The sequence below is a fragment of the Emys orbicularis genome, chromosome 8, assembly GCF_028017835.1.
Source record: "Emys orbicularis isolate rEmyOrb1 chromosome 8, rEmyOrb1.hap1, whole genome shotgun sequence".
NCBI lineage: Eukaryota > Metazoa > Chordata > Testudines > Emydidae > Emys > Emys orbicularis.
Genome location: NC_088690.1, coordinates 30,804,735 through 30,832,574, shown reverse-complemented (window position 1 = coordinate 30,832,574; position 27,840 = coordinate 30,804,735). Strand labels below are relative to the sequence as shown.

Below are 27,840 nucleotides of genomic sequence, written 5' to 3'. Positions count from 1 at the left end.
CTACAGTGTCTGTCACTCTTGTACCTGGACCCTTCTGGGACAATACTCGTCTCATTTACACTGGAGCCAATCCAAAGTGAATCCAGGCCATCCCTCCCAGCCTGCCCATGACTGCTGTCTGTGGAGATCTAGCCCAGGGAACAGCCTCACTCCGCCATGGTTGGGCTGGTTCCCCGATTTCTTTGCTTCTGTGGAAACACTCCCAATGGCCTTTCCCCTTCCCCATCCTGCACATGCTGCCCTGGCTGGGCAGATCCAGTCTGTCCAGGGCTTGCCCCGTCACCTGCCACCTTTCCACTCAGGGGATTCAGAGCTCGCCAGTAATCCAACAAATCCCCTTCTTTTATTAGCATTGTGTACAGGCCCCACTCAGGGACCAGCCCCATTGTGCCAGGTGCTGTCCACATACAGAACAAACAGACACTCTCTGTCCCACAGAGCTGCAATCTGCCTGCTTCCCGTCTCCCGGCAGGAACCGCTCTTTGCTACTGCTTGGGCCTGCTTTGGGGGATTGGCAGTTTCACTGGCTCAGGCTGCGCTGCCCCTTGCTGCCTCATCCGAGCAAGCTCAGACACTGCCTGGGGCTCTTCTGAAAGGTCTTTGTGTAAAATCCCAATGATTAGATGTGTCGCTTTGTTCCCCCCCCGCCCATTGTTATTTGTTTGTACTGCCACTGGCTGCACCGCCCTCAGTCTGAGCCCGGGTCCCATTCTGCTAGGCACTGCCCAGCCACACAAAGCTCTCCCTGCTCCCATGGAGCCCATGCAGTCAGCACCTATGATCCCCTCCCCCAAATCAAAATTCCTAGAGATTTTGGGTGCATCTCTCAATGTTGTAAATGTTACTAGCTTCTGTGGGTGCGTGTCTCTCTGGGTGGGTGTCCAGGTGTGTTTCTGTATAAGTTTATTGTGATGTCACGTATCCCAACAGCAAAGAATGTTCTGCTTCAGCATTCTTGCCCTGCCTTCAGTCTGCCAACTGGCTTGGTTGACAACGGCTGGTGACCCAAGGAGCTGCTGATAGACCCGTACTATCCATCTGTCAACAACTTCTTGAATCAGCTATTTCCACAGGTGTTCGAAAGAAGATGAGTTTTTACAGAAGGTAATTCCCAGATTCCCAGGAGCTGATTGGCGGGGCTGCTGGTGGGCGGGAGGTGCTGGGGGCGGATAGTGGATGGGGGGCTGCTGACATATTCCTGTGGCTCTTTGGCAATGTTCATTGGTAAATTCTGGCTCCTTCTCAGGCTCAGGTTGGCCACCCCTGTCCTAGGGACTGGTGGGGGCCAGCGTTGCAACAGTCAGTTCTCAACGTTCCGTTTTGATTTGAATGTGGGCCTCTTTCAGTTCCCCTTCTGCGTCAGCCTTCCACGTTCTCTGGAGGCAGATTTCCATTGTTTGATCTTTCAGCAGACGAGAATGGGTGAATTTCCATGGATAGAACCTAAAGGGAAGATAACAAAACTCATGTAAAATTTAGATTGATATCTCCATAAATAGTATTTCCCTTGGAGTTGCCCCTAAAGTAATGCACATTGGAAAAAATAACCCCAACTATACATACAATATGATGGGGGCTAATTTAGCTACAACAAGTCAGGAAAAAGATCTTGGAGTCATTGTGGATAGTTCTTTGAAGATGTCCACGCAGTGTGCAGAGGCGGTCAAAAAAGCAAACAGGATGTTAGGAATCATTAAAAAGGGGATAGAGAATAAGACGGAGAATATATTATTGCCCTTATATAAATCGATGGTACGCCCACATCTCGAATACTGCATACAGATGTGGTCTCCTCATCTCAAAAAAGCTATACTGGCACTGGAAAAGGTTCAGAGAAGGGCAACTAAAATGATTAGGGGTTTGGAACAGGTCCCATATTAGGAGAGATTAAAGACTCTTCAGCTTGGAAAAGAGGAGACTAAGGGGGGATATGACAGAGGTATATAAAATCATGAGTGATGTGGAGAAAGTGGATAAGGAAAAGTTATTTACTTATTCCCATAATACAAGAACTAGGGGTCACCAAATTAAATTAATAGGCAGCAGGTTTAAAACAAATAAAAGGAAGTTCTTCTTCACACAGCGCAGTCAACTTGTGGAACTCCTTACTTGAGGAGGTTGTGAAGGCTAGGACTATAACAGCGTTTAAAAGAGAACTGGCATTGGCCACTGTCGGTAGACAGGATACTGGACTAGATGGACCTTTGGTCTGACCCGGTACGGCCATTCTTATGTTCTTATGTTATGTTATGTTCTAATTCACTCCTTGCCTTCAAGTTGTGAATCTAAACCTTTTGTCTCATGTAATGATTGGCTAATGTATGTGTATTGAGACAATATCTATCTCAGACTTTACATGATTGAAACACACATAAATGAGATCAAATAATGCAGAAGAAATAAATCGTAAGCTATTTAAAGTGATACAGCTCCACTCCCATCCCCTGGCTGTCATCTTGGCAGTTCTCTCAGAAATAATCTCATGGAGATAGACTTCAAAACTCTCTACAAATTCTACTATACCCCCATTGGGCTATATACAATAGCTGTGTAAATTCCCCCCTACAATTCCTTTCCAGGAAAGGGGTTTAAATAAACTGTAGCCTACATTGGTCATGGGTCTCGGTGTGATTTCTTTGTTATTGTGTTGGTGGCCCAACTTCTGACTGGATGTTATAAATAGTATGGGAAATTCTTCATTTAAAGTTTACTGATTATTTTCCCCATGCTAATAAATTCCAGATATTGAAATAGTTGAGAATAAGTCAACATATTTGCAGCTGCAAATCCATCCTTCCAGACCCTCAAACCTTCTCGATGAAAATCTTTTGTTCCTTTTCCTGGGTTCTCTGGGAACAGAGGTTTATTGGTTTTCAGCTTGGCCCCATCTGTTCCCAGAGTCCCAACATTCTGTGCACAAAGGAGTGGGGTTAATAATGAAGCAGTTTTTCAACTAGACCCAGGCAATGACCAAAGAAAATAGAAACTGCCCAGTGGGACAGAGATGGAAGGAAACTAGTACTGAAATCCCCCTCCTCTCTTCTCTCCATTCTTGCTGATCTAAGCACTGCTGGTCCTCGCAGGCATCTGCAGAGGAAGACTGCAGATGGATCCAAAAGACTCCAGTCATTGGACTTCCAAGTTTGGTGAGGAAGGTCGGACATGGTGGTCAAGCCCTGGGGACATTGAGAATTAGGTTGGACAAATCAAGAGTAAATGGCCTGGATTTAAGGTCTTCAGGAAGCTTGGCTGAAATTCTGTGCCAATGCTGCCGAGTTTCTATAGCTTCTGAGCACAGACCCTGGAAAGCACTGTGGCTGTTTCAAGGAATTCAAACCTGAAAGGTTTACAAATCAAACACTCAAATCAATATGAAAACCAGCACTGTATTCCTCTGGTAACTGAATTGAGTAAGAAAGTCCATTTCTTTCATGCTGCTCTTCAATTTGCTCTCCCATGTGACACAGATTTGTCTGTGGTCAGTGCAGAACTGCATTGTGGAGGATGCCGAGGAAAGCTGGAGTTTTGACCTCTGGCTAGGGTCCAGTTGGGTTTCACGGCCCCTAGGCACATGGGGATTGTGTTATAAACACCTCAGCTGGATGACTCTGCAAAGTGATCGGCAATAACCAGCAGGACTCAGAGTTCACAACATATTGAGATGAAAAGAGGCACTCACCCCTCTCAGAGCCATTATTCCTGGCTGTCTGCAGACTCAGGCAGGCTGCACTGCATTTACGCTCAGGTCATGTGTGGATGATTTTTTTTTTTGCAACAATAAGGGCTGGAAATTTCTGGGTTAAGAGATTTACCTCTGCTGCACAGCTCCATAAGGATGAGTGCATTTTTTCAGCACTTCCTCATCCATGGAATAACTAGGGATCTGACTACAGGTAACAATCCTGCACTGGTCCCCAGGGGACAGATAGATGGGCCTCATGGGCCTTTTCCATCTCTGCCCTCTCTCATGCAATAGGGAGCAGCCAGACCTCATGACCCAGGGATGTGGAGTGAGCCCCAAAGTCATTTATTGGCCCTGTACTGGAGCTGAGAGGAAGTGGAGTGACCCATTGAAATCAGGACAATGCTGGAATTCTCCAGAAAACTGGCACGTCTCCATCCCGGGGACTGCAGGAGGAGGGGTTGGCTCCTCAGTGGCTGGGCCTGGGCATCTCCTCTTAGTGAGCATGGACAGTTCTCTGCACAGCAGGAAACTCCCTCCAACTGTGTGAGCCCGACAGACCCTTCCCGGACGGTGGCCTGTCAGTAGGAGCAGGAAGAGAAATAATGGACTGAGGTGATAACAGAGCAGCTCCCTACCTGTCCGATGACAGTGTGTGCGCCACACAGCTCAGAACCACGTCCTGGGGGTGGGAGCGAGCCAGCAAGGCCGTGGCCTTCAACGCTGCTTTTCTGGCTCTGGGATCACAGACAACGTCTAGCCACATTAAGATACCTCCCACCACGTCTCCAACCTGGAAGAATGCCAGAAAGTTGAGGGATGGATTTATCAATGAGTGGCCTCCTCCCAGGTAACCCCTTCTGGCAGCCCTGCAAACTGCCTCTCACCTCCGTTTCCCATCTCTGCTCCTCCATAATCTCAAGAAAGAGGCTTTGATAAGTCCAGTAACCCCAGTCTTCCTGAGGTCTGGTTTAGCACCTTAAAGCTCAGAAACACACACAAAAGCCTTCCCCAAATCCTTACCGTGGGCACAGCCCAAACTCCCCTGATGTCCCAGGGCCTTCCCTGCCTTAGTAAACTGCTCCCAGCCCTGCTCTCAAGGGCTTCCCTGCAGGAGCCTTTCCTCCATCTCTGCAACTTCCTGTTGCTCTTTCTAGCACAAGCAGTTCCTCCAGACCAGTGGTTCTCAACCTAGTTTCCATTGTGGGCCACATACATGTTATGTGGGCCACATCCAATACTACCTGTTTGCCCCTGAGGATGTCCCAGGTAGAGAAGCACTGCTCCAGACCCAGCTGGTTCTACTGATGTACCCCACAGCCCATCCCAGAGATGGCAGGCAGGGCTAGTTGGATGGGACTAGCCAGCTCCAGGCCCCAGCCCTACGGAGAACCTCTACACTGCGGGATTTTAAAACCTGCCATAACAAATCTTAAAGCCGGGTCTCTAACCTCGGGCTCAGGCTGTGGCACTCAGAACAGCAGTGCAGACATGGTGACAGGCTGGAGCCCAGGCTCTGAAGCCCCCTCCTCCCCTGGCTTCAGAGCTCAAGTTCCAGCCCAAGCCCAGAAGAGGCTTGTCATAACTATAAAGGGAAGGGTGACAGCTCTCCTGTGTACAGTGCTATGGAATCCCTCCTAGCCAGAGACTCCAAATCCTTTTACCTGTAAAGGGTTAAGAAGCTCGGGTAACCTGGCTGACACCTGACCCCAAGGACCAATAAGGGGACAAGATACTTTCAAATCTTGGGGGGGGAAAGGTTTTTGTGTGTGTCCTTTGTTTAAGGGGTTGTTCGCTCTTGGGACTGAGAGGGACCAGACATCAATCCAGGTTCTCCCCATCTTTCTAAACAAGTCTCTCTTATTTCAAAATTGTAAGTAAAAGCCAGGCAAGGCGTCTTAAATTTACTTTGTTTTCTCAACTTGTAAATGTACCTTTTACTAAAGTGCTTATCTTGTTTGCTATACTTTGAACCTAAGACAGAGGGGATTCCTCTGAGCTCTTTAAGTTTGATTACCCTGTAAAGTTATTTTCCATACTGATTTTGCAGAGATGATTTTTACCTTTTTCTTTAATTAAAAGCCTTCTTTTTAAAAACCTGATTAATTTCTCCTTGTTTTAAGATCCAAAGGGGGTTTGGATCTGTATTCACCAGGAGTTGGTGAAAGGAAGGAGGGGGGAAGGGTCAATTTCTCCTTGTTTAAAATCCAAGGAGTTTGGATCTGTATTCACCAGGGAATTGGTGAAAGGTTTCTCAAGGCTTCCCAGGGAGGGAATTCTTAAGATGGTGGCAGCGGACCAGAGCTAAGCTGGTAGATAAGCTTAGAAGTTTTCATGCAGGCCCCTACATTTGTACCCTAAAGTTCAAAGTAGGGATACAGCCTTGACATGGTGGCACAGCGGTGGGATCGTTTTAAACCCAAAAGCCAGTAAGATTTTTTTTCCCTTCTAGCTGCTTGGAAAGCAGAGCTGAAGGTAGATGCATATCTTATCTCTCCTTGCCTGAAGGCAGAGGTGTTAAGTTTTTTTTAACAAGGTCCTTTGTTAAGAGAAGGGTTCAATTAATGAGCAAACGACTGGTAAAAGGAATTTACAAGCTGAATTGTTTTTTTTTTTTTTCTTTTTACATCCTCGTGAGTAGCTAGTTAGAAAGTCTCTGTTAACTCAGCAGCAGCCAGAGCTGAGTACATCCCAGTTTCAGTCAACTGCAGAGGGGTGTGGCCCAGCACAGGAAAGCAGGAAAATGACTACCAGTGAAGCAGCTAGCAAACTAGAACTGGCCAGACTAGAAGCAGAAAAAAATGACAAAAAACATCAGAGACTACTTCAAATTAAAAAACTCGAGAAAGAAGCCAAAGAGGAGGCCCACAAGAGAGAGATGGAGCTGGAAAAGGCCAAACATGACAGAGAAGAGAAAGCCAAACAGGAGGCCCATGAAAAAGAAGAGAAAGCCAAACAGAAGGCCCATGAAAGACAAGAAAAAGCCAAACAGGAGACCCATAAAAGAGAGATGGAGCTGAAAGAAAAAGAGATGGAACTGGAAGCAGCAAGGACTAGGCAGGGTGCATCAGACCATCCTAACAACTCCTCTCCAGGTACCACTTCCCATCCCAGGAAATTCCCCACCTACAAGGCAGGCGATGATACTGAGGCCTTCTTAGAAAATTTTGAAAGGGCCTGCCTTGGATACGACATCCCTCCAACCCAGTACATGGTAGAGCTGAGGCCGCAGCTCAGTGGACCCTTAGCAGAGGTGGCGGCTGAAATGCCTAAGGAACACATAAACAGTTATGAACTTTTTAAAAACAAGGCCAGAATCAGAATGGGGCTAACACCTGAGCATGCCCGTCGGCGGTTCAGAGCCCTAAGGTGGAAACCTGATGTGTCATTTACCCGACATGCCTACCACATTGACAAAAATTGTGATGCCTGGGTATCAGGAGCAAATGTTAAATCTCTGGAAGACTTGGCCAACCATGTGAAGCTAGCCAAGAGGGTGGGAATAGTCACCCGCAGCCAGGCTAAGCAAGCTTTCACCCCCATCCCTGTTCCTGAGCCGTCCACCAGGACCCCGTCTGTGTTACCGGAGACCCAAACACAGGTGGTGGAACCGGATCCCCTGCCAACGACTGCAACAGCCGTAGTGGATCCAATCCCAGAGACCCAGCCAAAGCCAGTCCCAGAACCGGAACTGGCAACGCAACCAGCACCAGAACCATTGCTAGCACTGAGTCCAGCGCTTGCAACCCCGTCTACAACTCCAATGCCAGAGGGCACCAGCGAGCCTAAACTGGCGGAAGCAGCAGATAACCCTACCCAAGAGGCTCAGCCAGAGACTGAAATACCACATAGTGCACCAGCGGACAGCGGTTCACAGTCAATGAAAAAAGCCCCAGCACCTGCATCGCTTCCAGAGGGACCAAGCCCCAGTCCACAGTCCAAGGAGGAACTGATGTCTCCAGCATCAAGGGAACAGTTCCAGGCCGAGCAGGAAGCAGATGACAGCCTTCAAAAAGCTTGGGCAGCGGCACGGAGCACCCCACCGCCTCTCAGCTCTTCTAACCGATCCCGGTTTGTTGTAAAAAAAGGACTTTTATACAAGGAGACTCTTTCTGGTGGGCACCAGGAAGACTGGCATCCTCAAAGACAGCTGGTAGTTCCCACTAAGTATCGGGTAAAACTCTTGAGCTTAGCCCATGATCATCCCAGTGGCCATTCTGGGGTGAACAGAACCAAAGACCGGTTGGGGAAGTCCTTCCACTGGGAGGGAATGGGCAAGGACGTTGCTAATTATGTCCGGTCTTGTGAGGTGTGCCAACAAGTGGGAAAGCCCCAAGACCAGGTTAAAGCCCCTCTCCAGCCACTACCCATAATTAAGGTCCCATTTCAGCGAGTAGCTGTGGATATTCTGGGTCCTTTCCCAAAGAAGACACCCAGAGGAAAGCAGTACGTACTGACTTTCATGGATTTTGCTACCCGATGGCCGGAAGCTGTACCCTTAAGCAACACCAAGGCTAAAAGTGTGTGCCAGGCATTAGCAGACATTTTTGCCAGGGTAGGGTGGCCCTCCGACATACTTACAGATTCGGGAACTAATTTCCTGGCAGGGAACATGAAAAACCTGTGGAAAGCTCATGGGGTGAATCACTTGGTTGCCACCCCTCATCACCATCAAACCAATGGTCTGGTGGAGAGGTTTAATGGAACTTTGGGGGCCATAATACGTAAATTCGTAAATGAACACTCCAATGATTGGGACCTAGTGTTGCAGCAGTTGCTTTTTGCCTACAGGGCTGTACCACATCCCAGTTTAGGGTTTTCACCATTTAAACTTGTGTATGGCCGCGAGGTTAAGGGGCCATTACAGTTGGTGAAGCAGCAATGGGAGGGGTTTACGCCTTCTCCAGGAACTAACATTCTAGACTTTGTAAGCAACCTACAAAACACCCTCTGACACTCTTTAGCCCTTGCTAAAGAAAACCTAAAGGATGCTCAGGAAGAGCAAAAGGCCTGGTATGATAAACATTCCAGAGAACGGTCCTTCAAAGTAGGAGACCAAGTCATGGTCTTAAAGGCGCTCCAGGCCCATAAAATGGAAGCGTCGTGGGAAGGACCATTCACGGTCCAGGAGCGCCTAGGAGCTGTTAACTATCTCATAGCCTCCCCCACCTCCAACATAAAGCCTAAGGTATACCATGTTAATTCTCTTAAGCCCTTTTATTCTAGAGAATTAAACGTTTGCCAGTTTACAGCCCAGGAAACTGATGACGCGGAGTGGCCTGCAGGTGTCTACTATGAAGGAAAAAGGAATGGTGGCGTGGAAGAGGTGAACCTCTCCACGACCCTGGGACGTCTGCAGCGACAGCAGATAAAGGAGCTGTGCACAAGCTTTGCACCGATTTTCTCAGCCACTCCAGGACGGACCGAACGGGCATACCACTCCATTGACACAGGTAATGCTCACCCAATTAGAACCCCACCCTACCGGGAGTCACCTCATGCCCAAGCGGCTATACAAAGGGAGATCCAGGACATGCTACAGATGGGTATAATCCGCCCCTCTAGCAGTGCATGGGCATCTCCAGTGGTTCTAGTTCCCAAACCAGATGGGGAAATACGCTTTTGCGTGGACTACCGTAAGCTAAATGCTGTAACTCGTCCTGACAACTATCCAATGCCACGCACAGATGAGCTATTGGAAAAATTGGGACATGCCCAATTCATCTCTACTTTAGACTTAACCAAAGGGTACTGGCAAGTACCACTAGATGAACCCGCTAAGGAAAGGTCAGTCTTCGTCACCCAGGCAGGGGTGTATGAATTCAATGTACTCCCTTTCGGGTTGCGAAATGCACCCGCCACCTTCCAAAGACTTGTAGATGGTCTCCTAGCAGGATTGGGAGAATCTGCAGTTGCCTACCTCGATGATGTGGCCATTTTTTCTGATTCATGGACAGAACACCTGGAGCACCTAAAAAAAGTCTTCGAGCGCATCCGGCAGGCAGGACTAACTGTTAAGGCTAAAAAGTGTCAAATAGGCCAAAACAGAGTGACGTACCTGGGGCACCAGGTGGGTCAAGGAACTATAAATCCCCTACAGGCCAAAGTGGATGCTATCCAAAAGTGGCCGGTTCCAAAGTCAAAGAAACAGGTCCAATCCTTCTTAGGCTTGGCCGGATATTATAGGCGATTTGTACCACACTACAGCCAAATCGCCGCCCCGCTGACAGACCTAACCAGAAAGAAACAGTCAAATGCAGTTCAGTGGACTGATAAGTGTCAAAAGGCCTTTAACCAGCTTAAGGCAACACTCATGTCTGACCCTGTGCTAAGGGCCCCAGACTTTGACGAACCGTTCCTAGTAACCACAGATGCGTCCGAGCGAGGCGTGGGAGCAGTTTTAATGCAGGAAGAACCGGATCAAGAATTCCATCCTGTCGTGTTTCTCAGCAAGAAACTGTCTGAGAGGGAAAGCCACTGGTCAATCAGCGAAAAGGAATGCTACGCCATTGTGTACGCGCTGGAAAAGCTACGCCCATATGTTTGGGGACGGCGTTTCCAACTACAAACAGACCATGCTGCGCTACAGTGGCTTCATACCGCCAAGGGAAATAACAAAAAACTTCTTCGGTGAAGTTTAGCTCTCCAAGATTTTGATTTTGAAATACAACACATTTCGGGAGCTTCTAACAAAGTGGCTGATGCACTCTCCCGGGAAAGTTTCCCAGAGTTAACTGGTTAACAATTGTTCTTGAAATAAAACATATTGTTAGTTTTTATATAATCAGTAGTATGTCTAAAGGTACATGTGTTTTATTAACTCTGTTTTCTCCTAAAGCTCCAGGAAGAAATCACAGCCAGTGTGGAACCGGACGTCCAACACTATCTGTGATTTGGGGGGCGTGTCATAACTATAAAGGGAAGGGTGACAGCTCTCCTGTGTACAGTGCTATGGAATCCCTCCTAGCCAGAGACTCCAAATCCTTTTACCTGTAAAGGGTTAAGAAGCTCGGGTAACCTGGCTGACACCTGACCCCAAGGACCAATAAGGGGACAAGATACTTTCAAATCTTGGGGGGGGAAAGGTTTTTGTGTGTGTCCTTTGTTTAAGGGGTTGTTCGCTCTTGGGACTGAGAGGGACCAGACATCAATCCAGGTTCTCCCCATCTTTCTAAACAAGTCTCTCTTATTTCAAAATTGTAAGTAAAAGCCAGGCAAGGCGTCTTAAATTTACTTTGTTTTCTCAACTTGTAAATGTACCTTTTACTAAAGTGCTTATCTTGTTTGCTATACTTTGAACCTAAGACAGAGGGGATTCCTCTGAGCTCTTTAAGTTTGATTACCCTGTAAAGTTATTTTCCATACTGATTTTGCAGAGATGATTTTTACCTTTTTCTTTAATTAAAAGCCTTCTTTTTAAAAACCTGATTAATTTCTCCTTGTTTTAAGATCCAAAGGGGGTTTGGATCTGTATTCACCAGGAATTGGTGAAAGGAAGGAGGGGGGAAGGGTCAATTTCTCCTTGTTTAAAATCCAAGGAGTTTGGATCTGTATTCACCAGGGAATTGGTGAAAGGTTTCTCAAGGCTTCCCAGGGAGGGAATTCTTAAGATGGTGGCAGCGGACCAGAGCTAAGCTGGTAGATAAGCTTAGAAGTTTTCATGCAGGCCCCTACATTTGTACCCTAAAGTTCAAAGTAGGGATACAGCCTTGACAAGGCTGCATTGCTGTTTGGCCCCACAGTGCCAGCCCTGGGAGCCCAAGTCCATAGGGCCAGGCTTTACGGCTCCTGCTGCAGAGTTTGCAGCACAGGGTAGACAGACCCGAAAGGGACAGGCCACCCCCCAGGGCTCTTCCATGAGGAATTGGTCATTGCTCTTTCCTCTCCCGAACAAGGAGCAGGAGCTACAACCCGGGTGGCTGGATTCTGTTGACCTGTTCTGCCAGCAGGAGTTAGAGCCCGGCACAAATCAATCTGCTGATTGAGGGGCCATTTGTTAACTTCCCGCTGGGACCTGTTGGAAACAGGGAACTCGGCCAGAGACAGGGACGACCTGCAGGGAACCCGAGGAACAGGCAGGTTTGGGGAGGAAGCTCAGGCTGAGGATTTGGTTCGTTTATGAGTCTCCGAGTTTCCAGGAAAGCCAAAGCTCAGGAAGGGAATAAGTCTGCACTGACGCGCCATGGGCAGGCGGTATTTGGAGAAGGGCAGGAATGTCACCTATTTCCAGGCCGAGCGATTAAAGGCAACGTTTAAAGGACTGTAGGGAATGTGAACCCTGATTCCTTTCTCGATAACCCACCTGCGCAGGCTGGGGCAAGTCAAGGAGCTCTCTGGACTTCAGTTTCCCCAGGTGTCCAATGGGTTGAATTCCTACCTCCCAGGAGGGCGGTGGAGCTTCATTAATCAGGGGGAGTAAATGATGCCGAGAGCCTCCTACCCAGGGGATGTAGAAATGAAGTCTGCCAGAGACCTCCCTAGGCCAATCTAATTCACGAGGGAGGCACTCAGATCTGTGGGGATGGGCAACAGGATCAGAGCTTGGGAGAGACAGAGAGAAAAGTGCAAAGCCAAATTCCTCCTGATATTTCAGCTGGAAAAACAAGGCCCTGCAGCATGTCTGAGGAAACCATGTCTGCTCCTGGAGCCTAATGTGGAGGCCCATCGGCAGACTAGGTAAGTGCTGCGCTGCCAGGGCTGGGGCTCTCGGCACCTTCAGTGTGGCTGGGCTGTCCTCAGGGACGTGTCAGAGCTCCAGTGGGCAGAGAGCACGTTACAAACCTGACGCTGCGGATCCCCGCGGCCAAGCGATGAATGGAAAGGGGCTGAGCCAACCTTCAAAGCACCATGCCAGCGTGTCCCAGGAATGGTTTTCTAGTAGAGGAAATTCTCCCCTCCCCCTCTCTGCGCAGCATCCCCCTGCCCCACGGCGGGAGTCTCTTACTCTCTCCATCTTGTCTCCGTGTAGAGATACGATGGCCCTCAGCTCTTCCTCTGCGGCTTTAAATCGCTCCAGGGTGGGTGTTGTCAGACCCTTCACGGCTCTCATCAGCAGGGCTTGGAGCTGGGCTGAGGAAAGCTGCTCCCCGGGGGTCTGCAATGAACAGGGACAAAGCCTGTTGGGACTGAGTATTTCCATTGGGCAGCTGCCCTGGAATAGTCTGTCCCCGCGGGAGGCTGGCAGGGCCTAGTGAGCGTGGAGACTCTGGCTGAGCCCTTTCTCCGCCCTTTTAAGTGATAGGCAAAATGTCAGAGTGGTTACCAAAATCAAATAAAATATAAGCACGCAGTCTAAACTCTCAACCCAACTAGACTGGGCAACATTGAAATTAAACAGTTTTTTTCACCCCACTGAATATTGCAGTTCATAGTACACAGGTTTCACCCTTGAAATCTGGGCCAGTCTCCTCTATTGGAGTCTTCAGTCTTCTGAATGTCCTCATTGATCGCAGCATAGGTGGGGGGAGGAGAAAAGGCCAAGCATGGGGTCACTGTGTTCTGTTTTATACCCTTAGTCCATGTGCTTGGAGAACACAAGTCCAGGCATGTCTGGGGGGTATTGCTAAGTCCCCAGGCAAGGGTTGAGAAATTCCCTTGGTGTGGCCTTATGCAGGTGAGTCATTGAATTGTAACTCCCTTGCTGGACAATGGCTGTTGATGGTTTGACACCCTCCTGGATGTTGGTTACTTTCCTTGCTGTTGTCTCTGGGGAGCTAGTATCTGGCCGATTCTCCAGCTTACAGCATGTTTTACTCACAACCATAAAACACAATCTCATAACTTCATATGCACTAATGATATACATATTTAGATAGAACAATGACTTTCAGCAGATCATAACCTTTCCCCTGATACCTTACATGGCATGCTTTATATGCAAGATCACAATTATATATAAATGAGGAATATGGGGGTTATTGGGCGCTCCCCTGAAGTATAGAATGTTACATCATGGATATCTGAGTAGGAATTAATGTTACTTCTTGCAGCATAAACTTCTCCTGGCCCCCACTGTAGTTGCAAGTGTTCCATCTACTGTTCTCCAATAGGAGTTGTACTGGTAGAGGGAAGAGGAACATGAGAGCAGTGTGGCAGGATTGTTACCCACACAAAATTCTCTGTTCCTTGCACACTCTCGGGGCATCCACCTTTACCCCATTCCTAGGGCACATGGCATAACCTTATGCTCTAGGGTACCCACCTTTACCCTTGTGTGAGCTCAAAGCATAAGCCTATTAATTTAGGCACCCACCCTTACCCTTCCGTGGGCTCACGGCATAACCTTACAGTCTGCGGGTTTGGGGGGTCTTTTACCAGTGAAAGAGCCTTATACAGTAATATCCTACTTAATCTCTCTGTATTAACAATCACCAAAACGAATGCACACGCTAAGCATACAATGCTCACCACTCCCAATAAGGCAGATGGACTTTTCTTGATGGCCAGTCAGGACCAGGTCATCTGGGGGACTCCAGCTTCTGGACTGCACGATGTGGTTGGAAGGGTGTTGAGGTCTGGCAGCTCTGATCTTGGGGCTGTGTCCTGGAGTTGGTTCCCAAGAACTTCCTTGTGGATTCAAGTTTATATGGTGAAACTTGAGTCCTGCTTAGCTATACCTTAACCAATCATTTTACTAAATTTTACTAAACAATTTTCTAACCAATCCTAACATATTTTAAAACAATTATTTAACCAATCATACCCCATCACCTTCATTGATTTACATCTAGCAAAATTAGTTATGCAACAGACAGAAACAATCAAACAGACAGAGACCACACAGATAAACAACAGAGAAGTGGGGACCATAAAGGCAAAACAATAGAAGTATAGATTTTACAATCACAACTGTTGATAAGTGATTTCTTGTCAGACAGAATGCTATCAGACAAAGTTTTCTTTAACCATCTTAAGATTTATATCTTTATCTGGTGATGGTGGATACTGTTAGGACAGGATCGCCTTCTCAACAGCCTGATATTACATTGTTTTAATGCAATTTACATGGAATGTGAGGAGGTGACGTTCTGCTCTCCTAATATGCCTGCAGACAAAGGCCTCAGACCTTACTATATGGCTACAGGAAAAGGCTTTATCCTTACCGGATTGAGAAATGTACTGTAGGCAGCAATCCTGACTTCACAGGGAGATGGACTGGATGAACATGCACTGTTGTTATTATAACTCCTGCCCTTCCACTCCCAATCTTCCTTTTTTGTCCTTCTATGACACAATCGTTGTCATGTCAAATTTAGGCTGTAAGCACTCTGGGGCAGGACTATGCCTTTGTGTCTAGGGCACCTAGCGCTGTGCAGGACACTTGAAAATAATAGTGATGATGGCAATGATCAAATAGGTCTTTTCCATCTCACATTTCTATTATATTATAATACAGCATGCAAATGAAAACTCATCCATGAGACAGTAAAGGGAAGAGATCAGTTGATAGACGCAAAATCAAACTCTATGTTAACATAGTATATTAGTACAGGCCTTGATTCTACAATGAGCTCCATATAAGTGGACCTCTGCACATGTCTGAAGCCCTGTTGAAATCAGTGGTGCTCTGAATGGGGTCCACCTGCACAGAGCTCATTGCAGGATCAGGCTCATCAGCAATACAAAGATTCAGACAAGAACAAATGACATAAGATTATTGTGCATATTAGTATAAAGTAAAATGATACCCAGCATAACTGGAGAGTATTAGGGGGGAACCTTTTGAGACTTTTATAAAATTAAAGTGATGACATTTGTTTAAAGTTTGTCTGAAAAACACAAAGAACTAGATTAAAAATCGGACACTTCTAGAAACAGATTTACTTGCTGTGACCATGGTTGCTAGAGGGGCCACACTAAGAATGCTCAATGAGGGCAAACTGCAAAGAATGGGGTGGACGATCCCCCAAACTGGTGGTTTATTCTAATACTTAGATTCACCAAGCCAGCAATATCTTACTGGTTACCAAGAAGCCCAAAAATACAGTTTCCCTTAAACAATCCAGCCCTGGGCTCCCACCCAAACAGCCAAGTCAAATATGGTGAGGATTACATATATAAAGTTCTATCAATCCTAAAATATTGGACACATTACCCACCAGGTCAGTGTATATTTCAGATCTTACCTAAATACACACTTACAGCCAATTCTTATTAACTATCTAAGAGAGAGAGAGTATTGTGATTAAATATCATTATATAGAGAGATATGTATAAATAAAGTTCTTAGGTCAGTTTCATAGCAGAGCTGCTGAGTTGTATAAAATCCTTCCAGAATCAGTTCATTAGGTTATAGTCCAAACAGGCAATCCATGTGCAGAGTCTGTTTAAATTCTTCCATGAAAAATAGCAGGGTAATCCAGACTGGAGCTGGAGATCACAGTCTTGTGACTTAAACTTCCCCTGACCAAGTACAAGCAGATCAGGCCCTGGAGTTCTTTTATAGATCTCTAGCAGGCTAGGATAGCCTCTTGACAGCTGATAATACAGCAGGCATTCCTTGTAGGTAATATACATTGTTGCTTTGAAGTAAACCTCCTATTCCCTATGTATACATAGGTAAACTAGTAGTATTAATTAACATAAGGCAATTATCCATTCAAAATATCAAGGCATTCCATTATGGAACAGACAATTTAAGATGAAGACAATGTAAGTAATATTATTTCCTGCAATATCTTATATCTTTGATCTTGCATAATATAAGGTAATTAAGACATGGAAGGGAATTAGCATCCATAAAATAATCTGGTTATATTGTTAACATCTAATAAGATACAGATAAACACAGACAAATACAATTAGTATTTACCTCTAATTCTCTAACAATACAGAAATCTCATCCATTTAACATGGGTTGGATAACCGTCTACAAGGAATGGCCCTGTTTACCACTTCAATACTTTCCTAATATGTCCTTAAAGGTTGATTTTGGGTTATTTAGCCTGCTGGTTGTCTAACCTTTGCTGCCTCAGTATCACACTTGCATTTAAAGGAACAGTGTCATGTAGGGTTGCCAATTTTGTTTGGACGTATTCCTGGAGGTTTCATCACATGACATAATATTTAACTAAAGATTAATCGTAAAGTTCTGGAGACTCCAGGACAATCCTGAAGGGTTGGCAACCCTAGTGTCATGGTTGCAGACTGAAAATGTTACTTTAAGGGCTACATTTTGGGTTTGAAAGCCAGTGGAGCACTGATAAACATGTGTGCATGAGGGGTCAAGTGCCCGTAGTGCACTAAAGGATGTGCATTGAGGTGTAAGGTTCTGTGCATAGTGCTTGGTGTGTGTTCTAGTGGTTAGAGCATTGGACTGGGGCCTCAGGAGACCTGCATTCTATTCCTGGTTCTGCCACTGGTCTGCTGGGGAAAATCACGTCATCTCTCTGTTCCTCAGTTTCCCAATCTGTAAAATGGGGATACTGATACTGACTTCCCTTGTAAAGTACATTGAGAGCTACTGATGAAAAGAATTGTTGACCATGTTTAGTAGCACTGTCTACTATACAAAATGTGTAGCTTTCACTCCACCCCATGCCAGGGGCGGCTCCAGGCACCAGCTCCGGGCACCAGCGCAATTCGGCAGCAATTCGCTGGCAGGCATGCCGAAGGTGTGGGACCGGCAGATCACCCGCAGAAACGCAGCCGAATCCGCATGACCTGCAGACCACCCGCAGGCGTGCTGCCGAAGGCAGCCTGCCTGCCGTGCTTGGGGCGGCAAAAAACATAGAGCCACCCCTGCCCCGTGCTGCCCTTGTAGCTAACCAGTGCTAACTGTTGTGTGGCAGTAGTGGTGGGTAGTCATGGTCCCACCCCACATTTCCTTTGGAACGTACAGCACTGCCAACATGAGCCTGAACCAAAGCTCACTGAAGTCAGTGGATCAGGCCCACTGTTAACAACCTCTCCTCTTGCACTCAGGAAGCATAAGCAGCCAAGTTATGGCTGCCTCTTTTACAGATGTGTTGGCGGTGAAGTGATTCACTACATTACATAGGCTGTGAGCTCTTTGGGGCAAGATTGTCATTTACACTGTGTGTGAAAAGCAGCCAAAGCAATGAAGCCCCAGTTGTAGTTGGTTCCTCTAGGTCAGAGGTGGGCAAACTACGGCCCGCAGGCCCCACCTGCCCGGCCCCTGAGCTCCTGGCCTGAGGCTAGCCCCCAGCCCCTCCCCTGCTGTTCCCCCTGCCCCACAGCCTCAGCTCACTGTGCCACTGGCGCAATGCTCTGGGTGGCAGGGCTGCAGAGCAGCGGCCTGACCCGGTGCTCTGTGCTGCGCGGTGGTGTGGCTGGCTCCATCCGGGTGGCACGGCAGCATGTCCTGGTGCTCTGGGCGGTGCGGCTGTAGCACCGCCAGCCACCGGTGGGGGCAGGGGTTCCAGGGAACAGTCAGGAAGGAGAGGGGGGGTTGGATGGGACAGGGGGGGGGCAGTCAGGGGCAGGAGTTCCGGGGGCGGTCAGGGAGAAGGGGTGGTTGGATGGGGCAGGGGTCCCGGGAGGGCAGTCAGGAAGGAGGGAGGGGGGGTTGGATGGGGTGTCGGGGGCATTCAGGGGTGGGGGGACAGGGCAGGGTGGATGGGGCAGGGGTCCTGAGGGGGGTGTCGGGACAGGGAACGGGGGGGTTGGATGGGGCAGGAGTCCCGGGGAGGCCATCGGGGGCGAGAAGCAGGGGGGATCGGATAGGGGTCGGGCCACGCCTGGCTGTCTGGGAAGGCACAGCCTCCCCTAAGCAGCCCTCCATACCATTTCCGATGTGGCCCTCAGGCCAAAAAGTTTGCCTGCCTCTGCTCCAGGTACTTGTGTAATATATAAAGAAGAAGAAAAAGAAGAAAAAGAAGAGCCAATCACAATTGATACATGAAAACTCGGCTCTATCAGTTTTAACTGTCCCACTAAATAAGTATTTATATGAGAGATCAGTGCATCCTTGAAGGAGCAGTTTTGGTCTATTGGGTAAATGTGAGATTTTGGAAACATAATTGAAATTTTGTGTGTGTGTGTGTGTGTGTGTATTTTGATGATCCACTAGATGTCAGTGTAACCAAAGCATTAAGCTGATAGACAACAACTCTATTAAATGGAGAACCAGGACAGGGATGTCTGTGGAACAATATCAGAGGGGTAGCCATGTTAGTCTGGATCTGTAAAAAGCAACAAAGAGTCCTGTGGCACCTTATAGACTAACAGATGTATTGGAGCATAAGCTTTCGTGGGTGAATACCTACTTTGTCAGACTACATGCGTCAGACGAAGTGGGTATTCACCCACGAAAGTGTATGCTCCAATACATCTGTTAGTCTATAAGGTGCCACAGGACTCTTTGTTGCTTTTTGTGGAACAATAGTTATGCTCTATCTTGCCCCATGGACACAATACATGTGGGGACTGCTACATTTTTATGCTACTCTAGGAAATATTTCCAGGAACAATATCACAACTGATTACTCTGACTCTGTAATGTACTTCCTACCCATACAACTTCTGTGGAGTAGGAATGTAAATACTTCTGAGAATGATGAGCTGGTAGTACCCTCCAGTTTAGAGGTAGGATGAGGAGGCAAAATGAAGTGCTACTGAACATGTGGAATGTAGGTAAAACTAGGGGCACTTGAGGGGGTTGATACCTGTCAATGTTGCTTTGTGGTTGTAATTTTTCTCTTTATTCCTCCCCAAAAGGAGTCTTCTTAGCTTTTCCCCAGAATGTGATGACTATTCTTCCAGACTGGGAGGAGTGGCCCTCGCTCCCTCCAGAAATCATCAGGCCTGCTCTTGAAGCCGCCAGAGAGATTGTTGCAAAGTGCTATGAGTTGCTCCCTCCCTAGGTTGAGAGCATTGTCTCACCAGGACTAGAGATTAATTAAAAAATAAAAAGTAAAACACAATCCCCAACTCCATGGTCTGTTTTGTTTTACTGGTCTTTATGTATAACACATATGCATAAAGCATCCAAGCATTCTGTTTATTACACTCTCTTCTGTCCCATTCACCTATCCCCAAGAGAACTGAAGAAAACCACCAATATGCACCAGACAAAATAAAAACGGGGAGTTATATTGCCTTTACATTTGGAAGAGCAAATAAGAGTTCAATTCAATTTCTTACTTTCATTTCATGCCATAAAAAACCATCTGAGAAACATAGGAATTGCACTACCCAATCAGATCCATTGTCCATCTGAGCCCAGATGCCCTTCTGCGAAAGGGCTTGTCTTCACTAGTGATTTTCACTTAATATGTTTGTAAAAGCTAACATGGACATTCCCAAATGTTTGGTCCAGGCATAGTCCAAATGTGGTAACTACCTTGAGCTAACTGTCAGTTACTTAAAATTGTAAAAAATTGTAAAAAATCTGAATATATGTGTATACATGTTGGCCAATATTTCAATATTTCTAAGTATATGTCAGTGGAAGCAGCAAGAAATCCCATAATGGACAATTATGGAATAATTTGCATGTGGAAAAGTTCCTCTCTAGCCCCTGCTAGTGATTAGCTGATGACCTGAAGCATGAGGGTTTATATACCTTATAAAATAATTTGATCCCATCTAATGTAACGATGGATGTTTTCATTATCCAAAGAATGGGTGATCCTTTCCCATTTCTGGAGCGTCACATCACAGATCATGATGTTGCAAGTTGGGCTTGCAGGAGATGGAAAAAACAATGAAAAGTTACCGGCTGAATAGCTTTTCCTCCTCGGTGCTACATGCCTTTGCGTATGTCACATACTGTGGTAGGTGGCATTTCTGTTACCTAGGAATCTAGTGTTTTCTCTTCTACTATTTTGCTTTTGTTCTGTCATTTAGAGTTGGAATGTTGCATGTGTGTTTGATGATTATGTAAGGTAAAAAGTGTTTTCCATATGCTCATTTGTGGATAACATATGGCCCTGATCCTGTGAATATTTAAACACCTGCATTAGTCATAGGATGAGAGTTGAGTTATGCATGTACCTAAGCAGTTGCAGGCTCAGGACCAACAGATGTATACATTTATGTTTCCTACTCATTGAATATAACTGAAAAGAATGTATGAAAACCAAAGATTACAGATCTAATTTCTTCTTAAATCTCCCCTCCCTGACTGCTAAGCCACTGGAAAACAAAATTAGAAAGATTTTTTTCCTATTTTTTAAAAAATAAAGCACAGAATACCTAATGTTGCAGAACTCTAGCAAGATTAGAATTAAAGTATACAATTAGATTGTCATTTATATGCTACACATTATACTGATGTGTCTTAGTTTACTCAGTACATACTTTTAAATTCACTGTTCAGTCTACATACATGTACTGTAACATACTATACACTCATTGAAAGCAGATCAAAATACATATCAATCCACCTCTATTTTAAAGTCAATGCACTTAATTTTCAAATCTATTACAAATTTGTCTTTTCTTATGTATTTTGAAAATCACAAATAGAACAAATTAGGATAAATACCTACTGAGCTTTCATCTTACAATTAGTTTTATTACATTCTGAGCTCAAAGCCTCTTTCTATTTTTCTAATGTAAAATACAGATAGTTATACTTACAGCTATTAATACAGCTATTGAAGACCCAGTAACTATTATTGAAACATTGACACCATCATTGATAACATCAGTAGGAAGCGTATCAGGAAGGATCCCTGTTTAGGAACACTGTTAGTGATAACTTCAGTAGGAATTGTATCAGGCAAGGTTCCCTGTGTAGGAACACTGTTAGTGATAACTTCAGTAGGAAGCGTATCAGGCAAGGATTCCTTTGGAGGAATAAACAGAGCTGCCTGTACTACATTAGACACCTCTGAGGTCAGGGAGGCATTATCAATGGCACGTATTGCAAAGTAGATTATGGTGCCATTTTCTATTGTGACATTTTCCGGTTTAAACTGAAATGATTCTTTGGTGCCGGCAGGTTTAGGTACCAGACTAGAGGTATTCACTGAAGTAGCATCCTCAAAAGTGTTTCTTAGGTCCAGAAGACTTTCACTCATTTTTATTATGTATCTGTCAGCTGGAAAAAGCAAGGAATATAAGTAAGAGTGTGTTAGGAATGCCTATTATACTATCTGTAAATGCAAGCACAGTACAGGATTTGTAGAACAGTTTTATATCTTTATAAGAACTCCAATGATACTCCATTACCATCCCTACCATTTTACCCACCCTCATTATTGATGGGCCTGCTTAACTGACTAACAACCGTTCTCTGTACAGCTCTGGACAGGATTCCTGTTAGAACTTATCAGTTCCACATTTTATTTGGGTCAATAGTCTACTGTTAACTGATGTGGGGCATTTCCTCCCTTCATGAGCACTAACCACATTATATTACCAGCACTCTTAGCTCCTGCTGGGCAGATGAGTCTTCCACAGAGCAGTACAGATAACTGCCATTAAACTGCCTCTCTCCCCCACACTTCACACAAGTCTCTATAGTACTAAAATAGAAACATAACTTTTGGATGAGAAATGAAAATAAGATTTCTTTCACTTGTCTCTGGTGAGTATCCAGGTCAAGTATAAGATCAAACAGTACAGGGAGAGATCCCTGCATCCTGGTCAGCATTCCCTCTCTTAATGTGAGCAGGTTCTAAAGCATAGGCTGAGAGACAGCAAAATGCCTGCTCCATTTGCCAGCATAGTTAGTGTGTCAGGGATCTTGCTGCAAATGTGCCTGGCTTCCCACTGTCCACAGTTATCATTTCAAGGCTGTATGGTTCTGTTCTGCTTGTGGGTTTTCTAGTTCTTTGCTTGATCTGAGTTCTACTTCCTGCTCCTCATCTTCTTTTCTATCCCTTCAGAGATGGGGTAAGGGGTAGCATAAGAGTGATCAGAAGATCTTCCTAACTGAGGTTATTCTTCCATTGCTGGCTACTCTAGCTGTAAGGCTGTTTTGAGCCAGATGAGTAGCGCAAAGTAGCCACATAGAAGAACCTAGGCCAGTGTTTTGGGGATTTAATGGAGTTGTTGGTTTGTTCCCTGGTGAGCTGGTTGGCAAGAGCTGTAGGTGTATGTAAAGATTTTAATCTGAAGCTGCTCTCTGTGTGACTGCAGACTGTCTATCTTAACCCCGCTCTGGCTCGTGCTGATGTGCACACTGTAACATAACCTGGTTACAACATACTTAAAATATATATTATAAATAAGACCTAACTGTGTCCCCATAAATGGACTAAAGCCTTGGACTGTCCATGTTGTAACTGGATCCCCTGACTTATTTACAGTTGCAGTGTAGACAGGGGCTAAGCCTTGGAAAAGTCATTGGTGAGTATGTTTTTGATTTAATTTGTTTTCCTTTGTAAACTAGCATAAGGCTGGTTGGTATACAGGTTTTGCATTTTCTGTTGTACCAGGTTTGGGAGAACAGGCACTGACTTTTGTTTTTCTACACTACCACTCCGCCCCGAGGCCCCACCCTCACCCCACCTCTTCCCCTGAGACCCCACCCTCACCCGTCTCTTGCCACCCCCACTCTGCCCTCTCCCCCGAGTCCCCACTTCTTCCCATCCTCTTTCCCTTCCTCTTCCCACTGTCCCCTACCCCATCCCCTTCTCTTCCCACCACCCCATTCCCCTACCCCTGGCCACCAAACAGCTGATAGGCGGCTAGCCTTGGGGTCCTTCTGAACAGCTGATCGGCAGCCAGCCCCGGGACCCGGCTGAGCCACTGTGACTAGTGGGTGCTGAGCTCCCCCTATTTTTCCATGGGTGCTTGAGCCCTGGAGCACCCACGGAGTTGGTGCCTATGTTTGGGAGTCTTCCATGTTTCTTTAAACATTTTTTTAAAGCATTAAGTGGGACTAACGTGAATATCATATTGAACATGGAATTTATTGGTTACACCGAGTCCTGATCTACACTAGGAAATTTTACAGAGAAAATCTAGAGTAGGTCAAGCCATAGTGATGGTCATATTTTTTGCAGATGGGAAAGACATAGCTTTTTTCCTCACCTCTCCTTGGCTGGCTCATCATATGTAATTTCAGATAACTGACAATACTGCATCACTTCCAGCTGACTAAAACAAAACTTCACCTTACCTTGTCCCTCATCCAAGTCATTCCCGGGAGCTGTCCAAGACAAGTGAATTTTATCTTCTTCAAACTGAGCCTCAAGGTCAGTAATTTTACAGGGTGGGAACATATCAATAATTCCTCCTGATGGAACATTCTTCACTACAAAAGAACCTCCTGTTGCAACTCTATTGAAACTTCCTAGCTTTGCTTGAATTTCCTCATCACTAGGTTCAGGTCTCGGTGCATTCATTTTGATTTTACCTGCCCCCAAAAAGAAAAGAAAATTGCTCATGCTATTTGAACATTACAAAACTCCAAATCATAACACACTTTCTTTTTATCTAGCATTCCTTCTCTCTTTAATCTACATTTTTTCTTTGGCTTATTGAAGTTTAGTGCAAAAATTAGCAAGGCTAAAAACCAAAGTGAACTTCAGGATCCTGCATCCTTGCACAAAACTAAGGCAGACCCCAAAAGCAAACCAGATTTCAAGTGCAATTGAAAGTAGCAACAGTGCCCATTACCCGTTAGGGTATTTAAGGTATTAAGCAGGTGTCAGTGGGAAGTGGTTGTGATAAGGTAGCTTCCACCCATCTCTTCCTAGATATTGCAGGCAGCATAAGAATTACAACCTTGTAGGAATTTCCTTACTTTTCTGGGTTTAAGTTGCACACATTTTTATGTAGACTTTTTTATTCAGTATATTCTAATTTTCTAGGAAGACAGAAAATTGTTTCTGTGTGTACGTGCACACACGTGTGCAAGAAGGAGGATATGAAATGCAAAAGCTAACATTAATATAAAATTAAGGTTGAGAAACCAGGCACTCAAAAGTCAAGAAATTCCAAAACCTAAGTTTTCTACCACCATATTATAGATATATATCTTTACTCCTGCGGGGGTTTTGTACAACTGCATGCATGCATAATTAATGAGCCCTGCAGATTTTTATTTTTTTTGTGCAGAAAAAGCTTCAGCTGAAATGTTGCTGCAGTTCCGCCTTTTGCTCACCAGAGGGTGCTGTGGCTATAGAACAAAGCAGCAGCTCACAGCCAGCTAAAGAAGAAACAGCCTGCCTTCTTCCAAGCGCCTGTCAAGCCAGGTGAGGAGATCGGGGCTATGGGGAGACAGACAGCCTGGGGGGGTGTGTGGGGGGGTCAGACAGGGGCTTATAAGGGCTAGTGGGGGAGAACAGACTGGGGCAGGGGCTGAATGGGAGTGGAGGCACAGGGCCACAGGAGGGAGGGGGAAGGAGGTGCAGGGACACATGGCAATGGGGGAGGGGGTGCAGAGCTACATAGGGACGGGGGTGGCTGGGTGGGGGCACAGAGACACATGGGGACAGGGGGTGGGGTACAGGGACAGGGGAGTGGCTGGATGGGGGCAAAGAGACACATGGGACAGAGGCGGGGGTACAGAGCCACATAGGGACAGGGGGAGGGGGTGCAGGGCCACATGGGGATGGGGGGAATGGGTATCTGAGTGGGAGTGGAGGGACACGTTGACGGGGCAGATGTGCCTGACTGCATGGGAGAGGCTGGGGTCAGCCACGGTCTGCATGGGGGAAGCTACCTAACAATCCCTCCCCGCCCCCCCAAAAAAACCCTTGTTCCATACTTTTCCCACCCATATCCAACAACCCTCCAGGTTCACACCCAGGCTCCTTCCCAGCAATTTACTTCCCTGTCTCTCAGCTCCTCCATTACCCCTGACTCCCCCAAGCCTTTGCACTGCTTCTGAGGGCTATGGGAAATACAGTTCCTTATTGTAGTTTAAATGAATTATTACTCAGAGTTCTGTATTAATATGCCTAGTAAGGAACCTACTTGTCAAAAAACATTTCCTGAATCTTTTTTGTTGTCTGTATTGTTACAGACATACTTGCTGACAGGTATTTTGAAATAAATGACCAAAAATAATGGAAACTGGTGTGATTCTATTGTGTTATTTTGACAAATAAAAATATGCAGAATTTTGCAGATTTTAAAATATTGTGCGGAGAATTTTCAATTTTTTGTTGCAGAATTTTCAATTTTTTGTTGCAGAATTCCCCCAGGTGTAATAATATATATATTTACCATAATATTGCACAATTTGCTGGGGTGGGGCTTTTTGGGGGTGGGGGGGTTTACTGGTAAAATAACGTTAAGGTGTATATTTAACAAGGAAAACAGGAATAGGAAATACTACATTGTGCGATGTAGCCAAGTGAACACTGAGGTACAAATCTTAACTGTTGGAACCTCCTGAGGGTTTTGGGTGCCTAATATCTCAAGCTTGGAGTGTGGTTCTTACTCAGTAGAGCTGCCACTCTGTCTACCCAGAGTCAGATCTGCTGGATTAAATGGCAAAAAGTAAGTTACTATTCTCCCCCTCCCAAACAAACCGTTGTTAACCAAGTTCCATTTGCAGAGCAAACTCTGTAACTAGTGCCTTCGAATTATGCCCCCAGTTACACTTGTGCAATCCCACTGAAGGCCAGAGGGTTGCATAGATATACGGAGCATGGCATTTGGCCTGCAGACCCTGGTGACAATGCACAAGCCAGAAAGAACACAACTTGGTTTTCAGATCCTAGGCTGAGTCTGCAGGGCTGGGAGTTAGAACAACTGTGCTGTTAACTTATAAATTTGTTCTGGAGTGTTTGAGAAAACAAGTGTAGAATTTGACAATACTATTTTTACAAAGTCACTTTTCAGAATAAAACTATATTTTAATGATGAATTAACTGTTTTCATTGCACTTGATTTCTTTGGGCCCTTAGATCAAAAGAGAAATGCAAAAATAATGGAAAGATGAAAAAATATACTAAGTCACAACACACTGGTAACAGACTCATAAAAGTATCATTAACTAAAGCTCCATTGATTGAGAAGGCTTAAGCAGTAATATTTTAATAGCAGTATCCATACCTGTGGTTTCTGGAACTGAGACTCTTTAACTCACAGATGCCTAATGGAAAGAGTCCTGAACAATGTGTCCAGAAAACCCAACAGAAGAACAGAAAAATTCTCATGTGGATGCATTAAACAGATAACTTTAAAATTTCATAACTTTGAAACTGATTCCCTGAAATCTCATTTTTAAGTCTCAGTGAAACATACAAATTTAAAATTTCTAACTTCAGCTGATTTTTAATATGATTTTCAGTTCCAGGATCTCTGGCAACTCCCACTTGTTCCAAAGAGCACTTAATTATATATATATAATGTACCACATTATATATATATATATATATAATGTGGTACTATACCCAGTGCTCATATATAGCAAAAATACTGTGGTTCCAGCTACTGTTTTCTAAAAGTATAAACAATAGCGGAAAAGATACATGTAACAAATGTTAAGGTTAAAAAGCTTTTTGTGAAGCTAAATGATCTCCCATTCACCCATATTCTTACACATGCAGAGAGAGAGAGAGAGTATTTTCTATTTCATGAATGTTCCTTACCATTTTCTATGTAGCCTGGAACATACAAGGCCAGGCTCTGCCTGCGGCCAAGTCTGAGAGTCTGATTTCTCCCCTGGATATGCACTTTTAAGTTGTATCTACCATTTCCCTTGAAAGTTGTAAAGTACTTTGAATAGATTCCATCATTCTTATTAATATCAGCACCTAGACATACAAATAGTAATAATTAACCATCCAAACAAGGTACCTTTTTTAAGCAAGGGCATTTTTTTGCTGTTCAGTTCAGAAACACATAGGGCCTACTCCTTCTTCTATCGAAATCAAGAAGAGCTTTGATACAGACTTAGGTGAAAACAGGATCGGTCCCATTGTGGTGACATGAGCTCATTACATATTTAACTGGAGATAACAATGTAGCATTAAAACATGTTACTGTGTATTTACTATTTCCAATAGTAACCAATAGGCCAGTAGTTCTCAACTGCTTCTTAGTAGTTCACCATAGTCGTCTGATCTGTGAAGCCCTTCTTGGTGGTCTGCAGACTAAAATACTTTGAGATTGAAGCAATGCTGGAATGTGGGGAGGAGAGAATCTACAATTTGCATGACATGGTTCAGATAATGGAGAAGTTGGAGAACAACAGAACTGTGCATTTGAATCACATCACCTCTGTAGGCACAGTAGATTGGAAAAGGAGAATAATAATCTATGTAATTCATACTTTCGAAGGAGAT

At 45.3% G+C, this 27,840-nt stretch overlaps 1 protein-coding gene across 1 annotated transcript in view; it reads right to left on the bottom strand.

The window, feature by feature from the left end:
- Window positions 1-21,196: 21,196 nt before the first annotated feature.
- The window catches only part of LOC135882432 (calcium-activated chloride channel regulator 1-like), a 30,083-nt gene continuing 23,439 nt past the window's right edge, over window positions 21,197-27,840 (bottom strand). The window contains exons 12-15 of the mRNA XM_065409337.1: window positions 27,145-27,309; window positions 23,718-23,954; window positions 21,393-21,689; window positions 21,197-21,321 (exon numbers count right to left, since the gene is read on the bottom strand). Coding sequence (XP_065265409.1) covers window positions 21,197-21,321; window positions 21,393-21,689; window positions 23,718-23,954; window positions 27,145-27,309 — 824 coding nt within the window. The remainder of the gene's footprint in view (window positions 21,322-21,392; window positions 21,690-23,717; window positions 23,955-27,144; window positions 27,310-27,840) is intronic.